We start from the raw sequence: 16530 nt of genomic DNA on the forward strand, positions 1-16530 counted from the left end.
CAGTTATATTTCTCTGCTTCTCTTTGGATTTACTTACATTGCACCTTAATCAACTCAAATATTTCCTTTGATTTTTTTCTCAACTTCTTGAAGAAATGTCTCGCTAAACTAAATTAAAGCATATTTCACATAAATTCATTTGTAGATAAGTATAACCCCATATAATTAAATTTCATAGTATAATAAAAATTCATTACTATTCCATAAAACTGGCAGCATAATACTACTGATTACTGTACTCAAATATGTGAAAAATTCCAGAAAAATTCAAGTAAGAACTGAAATTGTATGATAAAATATTGAATAGTATGAATGAGGGATGATGTAAAAGTACAAGGAACAATTGAGAAAGACAGTAATAACATTTCTAATACTCTAGGAAAACACATTAAAAAATGTTGAATAAAATCTCACAAATAGTTTTTTGAATATAGATAAGAGAGAAGGTTAAAATGTGGGCAATTACAATGTATTAAAGATACAAAGTAAAGAGAAATGAAGATAAATAATCTCATTTATGACTCATGGATTCCCAGGAAAACAAAAAATTGAGGCAGTGGGGACTTCCCCAGCAGTCCAGTAGTTAAGACTTCACCTTCCAATGCAGGGGTTGCAGGTTTGCTCCCTGGTTGGGGAGCTAAGATCCCACATGCCTCATGGCCAAAAAACCAAAAACATCAAACAGAGGCAATATTGTAACAAACTCATTAACGAATTTAAAAATGGTCCACGTCAAAAAAAAATCTTTAAAAACAAAACAAACAACAAAAAAAATGGAGGGTGGAAAGGGGCAAGATGTTGGATTATGGGTTAGAGGCTGGGACTTCAAACACCACCTGGAGATAGGAGGTGAGATGTCAGGATCAAAATGGTGAAAGCACATGAAACTGACAAGACAGCATAAAGTCAAGACTTCAAAAATGTGATTTAAGAGAAAAAAATTGACCACTCATACAAAAAGACAACAATTTTCTCTAAGAAATTATTCTGTCTCTTCTTGAGTCATGAGCTACAAATGAAGACATGGAGATCATTGTGATGGTCCTCTTTCTATCTGAGAGACACTTTACAGTCCAAATTCTATAAAAAAAATCTATGAATACTGTATATAAAGAATTAAATAGTGCATCCAAATGAAGTCTTTGGAAGTTAAGAAATACATATGCAATGAGAAAGAGATACTTTATAACAATTCATGGAAAATATATAAAAGCTATCTTCAGAAGAAATCAAAGAATTCTTCATCCATAAATATATTCATTATTATACAAAACAAATGGAACAAAAATAAGCAACTTCTTCTTGCTCATTATAAAATTTTTAAACCTGTGACATTAATCCAAAGTATGTAGAAAATAGATTTTACTAAGGATGGAAACTTAATAAAATTTAAATAATAAATAAATCTAAAAGTTGATTCTTTTAAAAATTTCAAGAAAATTGATAAATTTCTCACAAATATGAATGTATACAAACAGAGAGCAAAATGTGTAAGGTTACAAATCTTAAAGAAAACATAAATACTAATGCAATACAAATTAGAATAACTTTACGGTTGTACTACAGCAATTCCACAATAACAAAAAAAATATCTGAAGACCCAGAGCTAATGAACAAAGTTTTAGCAAAGAGGAATTTTAAAAATTAACTCCGGATGTGGAAAACAAGTATATCAATCTCCATAAAACATTTAAGAAAGCAAATAAATTTATGTTTAAAGAGATAAAAGAACCAGATTACTTTAAAACTAACATGGTAAGACACTAGACAATCTCATTATGATTTCAATTATACGAACACTAAATAACTCTTCCTACTGAATTTTACAAAAGTGTCTTAATATTTGACAAAAATCTGATTACAACGTTATAAGATAAACTATTAAACAAATTCACTGATGAACATAGGTAGACTATTTCAAATAAAACCAAAAAACACAGTCAAAAATAATACTATGTTCAAGGTTTATTTCAATAATACAAGAGTAGAGATAGATGATAGATAACAGATAAATAGATGCTAGATAGACAAATGTATATAGAAATAGAAATGTATAAATACATATGTACTAATATATATGAAATATAGCCCAATTTTGTTATAATAACAAAATAAAGAAGGAATATTGTACCTGGGTTTTGATTAATTGATCAAATCATCATTGCATAAAAATCAATAAACTCTCCTAATATATGTAAAGTAAAATGAGAATATGATGATTTACTAAAATAAGATAAAAATTTCTAAAGAAATAAAATTTTATTGTGCCCTGAACTCATCTTAATTAAACTCAAGAAACAACTGAAAAACAAAGAGAAACAAGTGAGGATGCTCACTTTCATCACTTCCATTGCCATCTTGAAAATGCCATAAGATAAATAATAAATTAGTTGGGATTATCAGAATGAAGTTATGAAACTACTGTAGTTAGAAAATATGAAAACCATACTTTTTCAAGTTTTTACATCTTTGAGAAGTGAATATACCTTACAAAGACTGCCATCTTAATATTGTGCATATTTTAATCACTAACTTTTTCATAAAAATTCATAAAATAGAGTAAAATAAAAGTACATAAAATAATGACATAAATTCAATGAAATCTAAAAGGAAATGCAGACTTAATAAGAACATTTAGTAACTTAGATGAAGAAAGGATAAATGCACACGAAAGTCAGTGGACAATAATTTTTTTTGACAATATTTACAGCAGCATAAGCCCCTACATCAAAGCAATCAATATGACTGGGCAAAGAATAGATCCTATAACAGAGGTGCTACAAAGTGTAACAAAGTGCTACAAAATAAAATATTAATTTTCCCACTCTATATATAAACTTAATATAATTCCAACTAGAATCAGCTTTTAAAATTTTTTTCCTTGCACAAATTGTCTCTAAGTTAATATGGAAGAATTAAATCTCGTGAATGTACAACACATAAATGAAAAATAAACATTAGTGAATAGAAACTTACTTTATATAATATCAAAACATAGATCAATGAAATCAAATTGATGTGGTATTTGGCATTAAAAAAATAAAATGTTCAGTAGAACGTTTGAGATCATGAAAGTATACACTAATAAATAGACTATTTTCACATAAAGTTTTATTTTGCTTATTATATAAAAGTAGGATGTTTTCAGTTCATTAAGAAAATCATTGTTTATTTAATAATTGCTTCAGTCACAAAAATATCTCAAATGAAAAAGTTTTATTTTTTATTCACGCAAACAGGTTACATTCTAAATGGTTTAAAAATTTAAGTATAAGAATAAACCAGTAAAAACAAGACAGAACAATAGTAACTGTTTCAGATAATGAATGCTACCGAGGTTCTGTGTGGTGGCTATTTCTCAATGTATATTTATAAGAAACTATCAGATTTTACACTTTATACATATATGTATATGTTCATTTGTACCCCAGTAAAAGTGAAAAAATATTTTTTAGAAAAATGAAAAAAAGAATACATACTGTATGATTCCATTCATATATATTCTGGAAAATGCCAATTACTCTATAAAGACAGAGAACAGATGAGTGACTGTGAGCAGCAGCAGCAGTAAGGGATGGGTAGGAGGGAAGGAGTGAAGAGAAGCACAGGAAACTTTGGAAAATGATGGAGACGCATGACTGGTGATACTGTCTTGGGAGAACACATATGTCATAACACCAAATTGTACACTTTAGTGCAGTTCATTGTATGTCAATTATATCTCAATAATGTAGTTAAAAAGTAAAGAGAAAAAAATACTTGACAGACTTGACTATATAAAATTATAAACTATATGACAAAAATCAGTATTGACGGGCTTCCTAGGCGGCGCAGTGGTTAAGAATCTGCCTGCCAATAAAGGAGACACGGGTTGGATCCCTGCTCCAGGAAGATCCCACATGCTGCGGAGCAACTAAGCTCGTGCACCACAACTATTGAGCCTGCACTTTAGAGCCCGTGAGCCACAACTACTGGGCCTATGTGCTGCAACTACTGAAGCCCACGCACCTAGAGCCTGTGCTCTACAACAAGAGAAGCCACGGCAATGAGGAGCCAGTGCACCACAACGACAAGTAGCCCCACTCACCACAACTAAAAGAAGGCCCGCACACAGCAAAAAAGACCCAATACAGCCAATAAAATAAGTAAATAAATATCAATTAATTTTTTTAAAAAATCAGTATTGACACTTTTAAAGGCTTAAAATCTTAAAGTACGAATATATTTAAAAGAATGACATGAAAAAGTATAAAAATAAAAATAATTTACCCACATCTAATTATAGTGGCAAACATTTGATATAAACTATTCTTATGATTTCTATATTATATAAATTTTCTAAAAGTGAAATGGTATTTTTAATTGAGAAATTTAACTTCTACAAATTATTGTCATACATTATAAAATATTTGTATGAACATACTTTTCATAGAATAATTGATAACTTTGGAATATAAAAATAATTCTACACTTAATTCAGGCATTGGTTTAAAACTGGCCAAAATGGTCATAAAGCCAATGTTATTATTTTGGAAAAAAACATTATTTTGGAAAAAACAAGTTGATACAATGGGATAAATTAAGATATGTTTAAATATATAAAATTGTCTTATTATTGTCATGAAATACATAACAAAATTTACCATTTTGACCTTTTTTTAATAAATTTATGTATTTATTTATGTATTTATTTATTTTTGGCTGCATTGGGTCTTCATTGCTGCATGCGGGCTTTCTCTAATTGCGGCAAGTGAGGCCTACTCTTCTTTGCGGTGCATGAGCTTCTCCTTGCAGTGGCTTCTCTCGTTGCGGAGCACAGGCTCTAGATGTGTGAGCTTCAGTAGTTGTGGCACGTGGGCTCGGTTGTTGTGGCACACGGGCCTAATTGCTCCGCAGCATGGGGATCTCCCTGGGGCAGGGATCGAACCTGTGTCCCCTGCATTGGCAGGCGGATTCTTAACTACTGCGCCACCAGGTAAGTCCCCATTTTGACCATTTTTAAGTGTAAAATTCACTGGCATTAAATACATTCATATTGTTCTAAAACCATAAAAGCATGTTTTGTAACCAATTACAAGATATGGTGGCAAATTTCTATGTATTCATGAATAACGTTTATAACATAGTCTGTGCATTCCGAGAAAGAAATATCTGGAAGGACAAAGTCTATGATGTATGCAGTAGCCTTGTGTATTTTATACACTTTTCCTTTTTCTTATCTGATTGAAACTGTTCAAAAATAACAAAACTTCAAATATCTAAGGATTTTATTCATATAATAAACAATTACAATCTTCAAGATGCCTTACTAGATGTGAAAGTTTTTATTTAATGATCTATGTAATTGAAATGACAGTTGTCCTCTTGACCTGTGTCGAACGCTGCTGTAGCATCCTCCTGTCTCCAAGGATACAGTCCCCACTGAAGCCTGTGTTACTTGCGATTTGGCTGAACTTCATTACTCAGAAAATTAAGTACTGACTCTTGATTGTAGGTCAGCAAGGACCTTTTGCTTTTTTCACTTAATGGTATTTTCTGCAAATTAAAAAAAAAAAAAAGGTCACATTTGGCACTGACTGTAAAAGCATTTCTTTCTGTCCTGCTGATTTAAAATTCATCTCCTCCAGCGCTGGAGAGAGTTCCTCAGCTCTTACTGTAATCTGTTTTTGTTTCAATGATGGAGATAGTAAGAAAATATTTGGAGATTTATAAAAATAGCTTTAAGCCCATCACAAGCCAAGTCCTTGCAGTTTGTTGGAGATGATAAGCAAAGGGAGCTCTATGCATTCCCAGACATGTCAATGAATATGAAGACATAAACACCTTTATTAAAATATGACTTTTAACATTGTAATCTTATTTTGCTATGTTTAAACAATGACCAGAAGCTCTGATTTACTAACAGAAGAGTAAGTATGATAAAGTTTGTCTCTTTGATTATAATTCCCTTTGTAAGAACCCGGTTATATTTTCCTCTGGAAACAAAAATGAATTTCAGTAATAACTTATATTTTTAACATATTTAAGATCTGTTTTTGAGATGCTGACTTTGAGAATGATTTTTCCCTTGTGTAGGTAAATGTCATTCTCTGGGAGGTTTTTATTCATATGATATGTGAAAAAAATCTGTAACAATGTAAGAAATATTCAGGATAACTTTGGATAGATATTCAACCTCAAATAAAAAACAGTCTTCCTGTATATAAAAGCATATAAGCATCCCTTTCATTTCTCTTCCTATTCCCCTCAAAGATAACATAATACCTGAAATGACACATTTTATTACAGATCTATGTGTTCATATTGAAAATTTGTTTGAAAGATAGAATAATCAGAAATTGGATGCTTACACTTTGTCAATCTGTTTACTAACTTCTATTATAAAATAAGTTGCAATTCCTTGTAGAAAAAAAAGACATATATCAAGCATTGAATAATGATCAAATTTTGAAGGGCTGAGTAAGATTTCACAGTGATGCACATTATATCCAAGAGATTAGGATAAAAGGTGAAAGGAAGGTAGGTGGACTGCAAATACATATGTATGTATGTCCCCTCTACATCTCAATTGGATATAAATGCTTGATAGTTATTGAATGGGAGACTAAACTCCCCAAGAAGATTTTAACTTTTAAGTAAGCCATAATCCTTAGTTAGTGGTTTTTCTCTAGATTGGACATACTGGAGCTGGGTAAGTCATCACAAACAATCCTGCCCAACCTCAGTAAGAAGACAGTGCAATATATTAAATGATAAAGTAAATGTACTTGTAAAACAAATGAACCAGGCAAACAAGGGGGAACTATTTTCTATTAATTGATGTCAGAAAACCTCAAGACATGAAATACTACTTGTATATTAGAAATATTTGAGTCCCTACTGGTGAAGCATCAATGAAGATAATTCCTTGACTGGAAGATGCAGGAGGGAAGAGAAGGCAGTCATCACATGTATCAGCAGTAAAGGGAACACACATATTCAGTAAAGTAAATTGCAGGAAAAAACACATGGATTGTGTAGCAGGGGATGGTAGGCGAGCATCAGGGCTGAGATTGTTTGTAAGAATTAAGCACACTTAACCTAAAAACAAATCAGTAAACAAAATTTTCTTTCGGAAAAAGACCTCAAATTTTGCAAAAGAGTCTACAGGGTGAGCCCAAGTTATCTTAGTACTGTTTTAAAAAGATTAAAAGTGTCAAGAAAAGATATGAAATCAAGGATGTTATTTTCTGATTTCATTTCTGAATAGGGAAAAAATCTTGAGAGCCAAAAGACATTATTGCTACCCATTAAAGTATAATTCCTTGGCATCTGCCTAGTTGTAATGGAAAATCTTCAACATGTGGTAGACATAAAATGAAAGTGTATATATACTTATTTGTATATAACATTATATAGAATGAAATATAAAAGATAAAATACATTAAATTTTAAATCAGTTAAAATAGTCTATAATCTATAAGCAGATTTCTCTGAATATCACATACAGATGAAAGGGAAGGAAGAAGTCAGTGATGGGAAACCGTACAGTAACAACATTCGTTCTTCTGGGACTGACAGATGACCCTGAGCTGCAGGTTCTGATTTTCATCTTTCTATTTCTCACCTACACGCTGAGTGTGACTGGGAACCTGACCATCATCACACTCACCTTTGTGGACTCCCACCTTAAGACACCTATGTACTTTTTCTTAAAAAATTTCTCCTTCTTGGAGATCTCATTCACATCTTCTTGTATCCCCAGATACCTGTATAGCATCGCAACAGGTGACAAGGTCATTACCTATAATGCATGTGTCATTCAAGTGTTTTTTACTGACCTCTGTGGAGTAACAGAATTTTTTCTGCTGGCCGCCATGTCCTATGACCGCTACGTGGCCATCTGCAAACCCCTGCATTATGTGACCACCATGAGCAACAGAGCCTGCAGGGTTCTCATCATCTGTTGTTGGATGGCTGGTTTGTGTGTATTAATCCCACCACTTAGCCTGGGTTTAAATCTAAAATTCTGTGACTCTAACAGGATTGATCACTATGGCTGTGATGCATTTCCCTTAGTGAAAATCTCGTGCTCAGACACACGGTTCATGGAACAGACGGTTATAATATGTGCTGTGCTGACCCTGAATATGACTCTTACTTGTGTAGTTCTGTCATATACTTACATCGTCAAGACAATTTTTAGGTTCCCTTCTGCTCAGCAAAGGAAAAAGGCCTTTTCGACCTGTTCCTCCCACATGACTGTGGTGTCCATCACCTATGGCACATGCATATTCATCTACATGAATCCTACGGCAAAGGAAGATGTGACCATTAAAAAAGTGGCCTCACTGCTCATTTTTTCTGTTTCACCTACGTTGAACCCTTTTATTTATACCTTGCGAAACAATCAAGTTAAGAAAGCCTTTAAGGGCTCAATCAAAAGAATTGCCTTGCTCTCATCTAAGTGAAAGAAAATAATATTTTTAAAACATCTTTTCAAAAATAAGGATAAGAAGCAGACATTTTGGAAACATAATCTTGTTTTTTTTTTTATAATATATATGTGTCACATTAATTTTTCTCAGCATCTGTTTAACCTAGCTTTCATTGAGCCCCACTCAAGCCATTGTGTATCTTCATTTTCAGATCAGTATCTGTTGGTTTTGCATGTCAACTTCTAAAATAAATCATTTGAAAAGATTATTTTAGTATATAATAAAAGTCATTACTCTGGAAAACATAGGGCAAAAATTTGTGTAGCTCTTCTCGAATATATACAATAATGATATGAAAGATACGTAATAAGAATAATTTTATGTAAAACATCTAAAATGAATGGATAATCACATAATTTAAAATAAGTGAGAAAGAATAATAGCACTTCCAATATTGAGAAAATAGAGGAAAATACATATCACAACAATAGACACACATAAATAGTGGATAAAATTTAATAAACATCCCTTTGAATCTATAGCTGAAATCATGGCAAAGTTGTAAATAGAACATATCAGAAACAACATTTTAACTAAAAGTAGAGCAATAATCTATAAAGCACATGGGTAACCAGGAGAGTATAGACAGGGTTACAGGAACATGGGACTGCACTATGGATCACAGAGACTTAGGTTTGAAGTCTCAGGATGAGCATAGTAAGAGCACTTGTGACACAGTAGATGCACGTTCAGTGAAAATTTCGATTAGAAAACCATGCTCATTTTTACAAAAAGATTACATTTTTTTTCCTGGAAAGCACTGTCTGCTGCTTACAGAGCTGTGAATCTAGGGAAAAACATTCCCCAGTGTATTTGATACCTGTGCCAACATCTAACACAAATTAAGCTCTTATGGTCCAAATCTGTCATAATAATCTAAACTATTAGATACAACAAGTTGAAAAATCCACATAAGTGTAATTCCTTGGACATTACAGTATTTACACCAAATTAACTAACTTCTATCTGGGAAGCAATGAAATACAGACATGTCATCACAAATCAAATTATTTGGAACACTGAAAAAGTTACAGTCAGTAAGAATTCTGTTATCTGAAATGTATTCATTAATTACAAAAATGGAAGCTAGCCCAAAAGAAAGGAATTTATACTCATCCTAACAAATTTGAAAAAATGAAAAATTAACAAAAGTAAATGGAAAATGTAACTTACTATTTAAAAATAGTAAAAAATGAAATCAAATAACCTAAAGAAACTCAAAAGCCATTTCTTTGAAAAGTTCAACAGCATAGCTAAAACCCACCCCAACGAATGTGAAGATTAAAAAAACAGAAATGCTCATTATTTTATGGAAGATCTTGGACATGTAATAATATATGAAAATAAAGTAATCTGAATCAGAGAGAATAAATAAAACTACTGCATTGGATTGATTGCAAAGTCTAATTCACATTTTGCCTTTCTGAAATGGAGCTATGTCATACAATGAATGATATCAACCGTTGTTCACAGTTTAATTAGAAACGTTCTTTTTGATAGTGATACACGGTAAAATCATCCTAAAATTGATGAAATTTGATATATTTTTCTTAATTCTCAGCACATGCTTACATATTCAGAAAACTCAAGAAACTCTAATAGGAAACTAGTGGAATTAATAAGGGAATTTGGTGCTCTAGATTTTAAAAAACTGGAAGTTATTTAAAAATCAGTAGACAGTCACAGCAATAAGCGATGGGAAGTCAATGAGAAAATATTATTTCAGTCATAACAGTCATAAATATGTAATACCAAGAGAATAAATTTGACATAAAAGTACAGTATACATATAAAGAAAGTATAAAATCTCTTAAAAGAGTGTAAATTATAATTCAAACAAAAGAAAGGCAATCAATATTTTTGGTTGGAAAATTTTAATAGGAGAATGCATATGTGTATAAGTACAGATTACTTATGTATTGTATAAATACTCATTTATCTATTTATTTGTTTAAAGTCACTAAGCAAGTAGAGTATTAAAGGAAGAGAAAATTTAATGCAGGTTATCTGAAGCAGAAACTAAGTGATGCAACCAGAAAGCAGAATGGGTAGAATGAGACAAAAAAATATCAAAATGAAACATTGATCATCCAATCCTATGAAATGTGAGGGTTTGCGCATGTATATATTTGGGTGTAAATAAAGAAACTTTTCTTACAAATACACTCCCATCTATAAAATGACAGATTATCAAATATCTGTTGCCAAGCAAAAGAAATGAAGTCACTGTTTATTTTGTTAACACTAGTTTAGTAAACATAAACAAAAAAAGCAAAAAAGAAAAACCCTTTGAATGTGTAAATCTTGTACATTATACAATAGAAAATTATTCAGCCATAAAAAGAAGGAAGTCATGTCACTTGCAACAACATGGCTGGACTTTGAGTGTATTATGTTAAGCGAAATAAGTCAGACAGAGAAAGACAAACACTGTATAATCTCATTTATATGTGGAATTAAAACAAAAATGAAACAAATTAAAAAAACAACCTTGGAGTAAAAGAGATCATATCTGTGGTTACTAGAATGGGGAGGGCATTGGTGATAGGGGCAGGGATGTGGAGGGATGAGATGAAGGTGGTCCAAAGGTACATATACCAGTTCTAAGATAAATAAGTATTGGGGATGTAAAGTAGAACATGATGTTAACACTGCTGTAAGGTATATATGAAAGTTCTTAAGAGAGTTTATAAATTCTGAGTTCTCATCATAAGGAAAAAAACTGTATCTATATGGGATGGATGTTAATTAAACACTGTGGTAATCTTCAAAATATATGTAAGTAAAGTCATTATGCTGAACACCTTAAACTTGACATACAGTGTTGTATGTCAATTGTATCTCAATAAAACTAGAAAAAATATATAAAAACCCCATAATAAAAATGAAACTAAAAAGAAGGGCACTGTAAACTCAAAACAAGCAGAGTGAGAAGTATTTTAAAAGATTAGAGTCGAAATAAAATAGAAAATAAAAAATATTTGAGAAAAATCAAGGAAAGGTGGTTATTGGAAAATATTTACAAAATTGGAAAATATTTAGTTACATTGAACAAAATAAAAAAGAGAGAAGGCTCAAATTACTAAAAACAAGAAGAAAAAGAGGGGCATTACTAAACATCATAATAATAAAAAGAACTATAAGGAAATACTAAGAACAACCATAAACCTGTTAGGTAACCTAGATAAAATGGACAAATCCCTAGAAAGACACAAACCATGAAACTTGACTCGAGAAGAAATAGAGAATCTTATTAGACTTACATCAGAGATATTGAATTAGTAATCAAAAAACTTCCTGTAAAGCAAACTCAAGACCTAGATATTTTCAATGGTGAATTTTATCAAATGTTTAAAGAATAATTAGCATCAGTCTTTCACAAACTCCTGGAGAAAATAGAAAAGAAAAACTTGCCAATTTATTTTATGGGGCTGGTGTTACCATAATCCCAAAACCTGGCATAACACATGGTAAGTAAAGAAAATTACAGACTTTAGGAATACATATTCCTTGTGAATACAGACATGAATATCCTCTACAAAATACTTAAAAACCAAATCAAGTATAAAGAAAAAGATCATACAATGTGTGTGATGAAGAAAGTCTGCTTTGACCTCTTCTATTTAACATTGTACTGAAGGATTTTATAAAGGCAATTAGAGAAAGAAAAAAAAAGAAATCAAAGAAAAAAGACAGAAAAGGAAGAAGCTAAACTATTTCTATTTGTAAGTGACATGATCATGTATATAGCAAATCCACAAAATCTATAAAACTATTTGAACTAAGTTCAACAAGTTTGCACCATACAAGATCAATAAAATAAATTAATTGCATTACTATACACTAGTAATACACAATTTGAAAATGAAATTAAGAAAACAATAGAAAATCCTAAAGAAGCCACCAGAAAACTACTTGAGCTAAGCAATGAATTTGGTAAAGTTGCAAGATACAAAATTAATGCACAGAAATCTCTTGCATTTGTATACACCAACAATGAAAGATCAGAAAGAGAAATTAAGGAAACAATCCCGTTCACCATTGCAACAAAAAGAATAAAATACCTAGGAATAAACCTAACTAAAGAGGTAAAAGACCTGTACTCAGAAAACTATTAGACACTAATGAAAGAAATCAAAGACAACACAAACAGATGGAGAGATATATCGTGTTCTTGGATTGGAAGAATCAACATTGTGAAAATGACTATACTACCCCAAACAATTTACAGATTCAATGTAATCCCTATCAAATTATCAACGGCATTTTTCACAGAACTGGAACAAGAAATTTTACAATTTGTACGGAAACACAAAAGACCCCAAATAGCCAAAGCAATCTTGAGAAGGAAAGACGGAGTTGGTGGAATCAGGCTTCCTGACTTCAAACTATACTACAAGGCTACAGTGATCAAGACAATATGGTCCTGGTACAAAAACAGAAATATATATGCATGGAACAGGATAGAAAGCCCAGAGGTAAACTATAGTCAACTAATATATGACAAAGGAGGCAAGGATATACAATGGAGAAAAGGCAGCCTCCTCAATAAGTGGTGCTGGGAAAACTGGACAGCTACATGTAAAAGAGTGAAATTAGAACAGTCCTTAACACCATACACAGCTCCAAATGGATTAAAGACCTAAATGTAAGGCCAGACACTATAAAACTCCTAGAGGAAAACATAGGAAGAACACTTTCGACATAAATCATGGCAAGATCTTTTTTGATCCACCCCCTAGAGTAATGGAAATAAAAACAAAAATAAATAAGTGGGACCTAATGAAACTTCAAAGCTTCTGCACAGCAAAGGAAACTGTAAGCAAGACGAAAAGACAATCCTCAGAATGGGAGAAAATATTTACAAACGAATCAACAGACAAAGGATTAATCTCCAAAATATATAAACAGTTCATCTAGCTCAATATCAAAAAAACAAAGAATCTAATCCAAAAATGGGCAGAAGACCTAAATAGTCATTTCTCCAAAGAAGACATACAGATGGCCAAGAGGCACATGAAAAGCTGCTCCACATCACTCATTATTAGAGAAATGAAAATCAAAACTACAATGAGGTATCACCTCACACCAGTTAGAAGGGGCATCATCAGCAAATCTACAGACAGTAAATGCTGGAGAGGGTGTGGAGAAAAGGGAATGCTCTTGCACTGTTGGTGGGAATGTAAATTGATACAGCCACAATGGAGAACAGTATGGAGGTTCCTTGCAAAACTAAAAATAAAGTTACCATATGACCCAGCAATCCCACTACTGGGCATACACTCAGAGAACACCATAATGCAAAATGATACATGTACTCCACTGTTCATTGCAGCACTATTTACAATAGCCAGGACATGGAAGCAACCTAAATGTCCATCAACAGATGAATGGATAAAGAAGATGTGGTACATATATACAATGGAATATTACTCAGCCATAAAAAGTAACAAAATTGGGTCATTTGTAGAGACATGGATGGACCTAGAGACTGTCATACAGAGTGAAGTGAGAAAAACAAATATCATATGTTAACACATATATGCAGAATATAGAAAAATGGTACAAATCCACTGGTTTGCAAGGCAAAAATAGAGACACAGATGTAGAGAACAAACATATGGACACCAAGTGGGGAAAGCGGGGAGGGTTGGGGGAAACGAACTGGGTGATTGAGATTGCCATATATACATTACTAATAAGAAAAAAAAACACCAAATTGTACGCTCTAAATATATGCAGTTTATTGTCTGTTCAAAAAAAAAAACAATTTGATATATATCAACATTTAAAAGATTAAAATACTCATGAATAAATTCAACAAAATAAGTATAAGATTATAAAACCATTCTAAGACTAGTTACAAAGCATTTTGAAAGAAATAAAAGGAAGCCTCAAAGTGAAAAGATACTTCATATTCGTGGACTGGAAGACTTAAAGTTGTTAAGATGCCAATACTTCCGAAATGAATCTACAGATTCACTGCAATCCCCATCAAAATGTCAGCTGCCTACTTCACAGTAAGTGGCATACTGATACTACAATTCCTGCAGAAATAAAAGAGACCCAAAATAAGACCAACAATCTTGGAAAATAAAAAACTAGAGGACTCCCACTTCTTGACTTCAAATCTTTCTATAAATTGACAGTAATCAAAGCATTATCCTACATAAGGATAGATATTTTAGGTCAAGATTAAAGTTGAGGATCCAGGAGTGAACCCTTACATTTATGGTCAACAGATTTCCAACAAGAGTGGTAAGAAAATCCAATGAGGAAAGAATAGCTTTTCAACAAATGGTGCTGAGGCAACTCTGTAACCAAGCACAAAATTATGAAAACAGACCCCTACCTCACAAAATATACAAAAGTTAACTCAAATTGGATCAAAGGTTTAATGTAAGTGCTAAAAATATAAAACTCTTAGAAAAACGCATTTCTACATGTCCTTCCCACATGACTGTGATTTCCATCACCTATGGAAGTCTCCGCAGATTGATGTCTTTCCCACATGCAAAATTTATGACGAGGTCTGGGAAAAAAGTATGTTGGCAGATCTCTATGAATGGGCAAAAACATTCAAGTGCTTTTGTGGAAATTGTTAGGATGAATCTAAAATTTATATGTAAATCATATAGGCCAAGAAAACGAGACAATTTTGAAGAAGACTAGCAAACCTAGGAGAATTATCCTGTAAATTATCAAAACTAATAAAGGCATGCTAAAAATGTGGCATTTGGTGAAGAATAAACAAATAGGTCAGCAGAAAGAATAAAGAATCAAGAAATACTTCTTTATATGTATGGTAAAATGATGTATGACAAAGCAGTATGGATAGAGCAATATTTTCAAAAATGCTTTTGATTTTTATCCTGGTTATTTTGGTTGTTGATTTTTATCCTGGTTATTTTGGTTGTTTATTCCTGGTAAACTTGTGAAATTTCATCCTGATATTTGTGTGTGATATATAAACTTTTAATATGCATATTATATTTCAATACAAATATTTAAATTAATATAGTGTAGAATGAAAAACATACAGCTAAGATTATACTTAATGGTTAAAAAAAAGTTTTCTACCTATGATCAGAAATAAGGAAAAAATAACCACTGAAAAAATTCAAAAATACCAAAATTATAGGTATAGGGATTATTGTAAAGTGAAAATATCTTTATTGGCAATAACATGTTTGTTATATAGACAAGAATACCAAAAAAGCTCCTAGAACTAAGAGAGCACAGCAAGGGAACAGCATAAAAAGTTAATCAACAAAAATTAATTGTATTTCTACATACTAGGAACAAGCAATCTGAAAATAAAATTCTAAAAATTTAAAGTAGCCTAAAATGTCTTTGGAATGAATTTAACAAAAGGTCTTTGAGACTGCTACATCGATAAAACAAAACATTATTGAGAAAAGTCAAACCTAAGGAAATGGAGATACAGACCATGTCCTTGGATTAAAAGACTGCTTATTTATCTAAAGACACAATGTAGTCTCGTTCAAACTGCAAGCAGGATTTTCCTAGAAATTGGTGAGGTGATACTAAAATTCATATGGAAACTCAAAGGACCTAGTATAGTCAAAATAATTTTAAACATGATTAAGATATTTGGAGGATTTACACTACCTGATTAGTATGAGCTACAGTAATTTCATAGAAGTTGGAACTTCCATAATGGCTGTGTGAGATCAGCAAAAATTCTCCCAGAAAAAAAGCGAGAATAAAAATAGACCAAAATCAGGAGATTTTTCTAGCTGATGCTTTTTAAAATATTCGATTTCTTGCTATATGGGTATCTCTGCAGGGTTCCTTATAACATGAAAACTTGCTATGGCAAAGAAAGGGCTCTGGAAAAAGAGAGGAAAAAAGAGAGAGAGAGACACAATAAAATGTTAAAAAATTAAGGAATCTGAGTGAAGGTTATATGGGAGTTATTTGCACATATTCTTGTAACTTTTCTTGTAAGTCTAAAATGATTTCAATAATTTAAAGTTTGTAAAATATGAAAGGAATATACTCCCATTAAATGTAAAGATTGTGAGGCTGG

General features: G+C 31.9%; 1 protein-coding gene across 1 annotated transcript; it reads left to right on the forward strand.

Annotated features, from left to right (window-relative positions):
- Positions 1-7514: 7514 nt before the first annotated feature.
- On the forward strand, positions 7515-8450 carry LOC130833535 (olfactory receptor 6C68-like). The gene has a single exon (XM_057703262.1). The coding sequence runs from the start codon at positions 7515-7517 to the stop codon at positions 8448-8450; it is 936 nt and encodes a 311-aa protein (XP_057559245.1).
- The last annotated feature ends 8080 nt before the right edge of the window (positions 8451-16530 follow it).

This window comes from Hippopotamus amphibius, chromosome 12, assembly GCF_030028045.1.
Source record: "Hippopotamus amphibius kiboko isolate mHipAmp2 chromosome 12, mHipAmp2.hap2, whole genome shotgun sequence".
Taxonomy (NCBI): Eukaryota; Metazoa; Chordata; class Mammalia; order Artiodactyla; family Hippopotamidae; genus Hippopotamus; species Hippopotamus amphibius.

Bases quoted from the DNA above. Each gene is read 5' to 3' on its own strand.
- LOC130833535 (XM_057703262.1), top strand. From the start codon at position 7,515: ATGGGAAACCGTACAGTAACAACATTCGTTCTTCTGGGACTGACAGAT.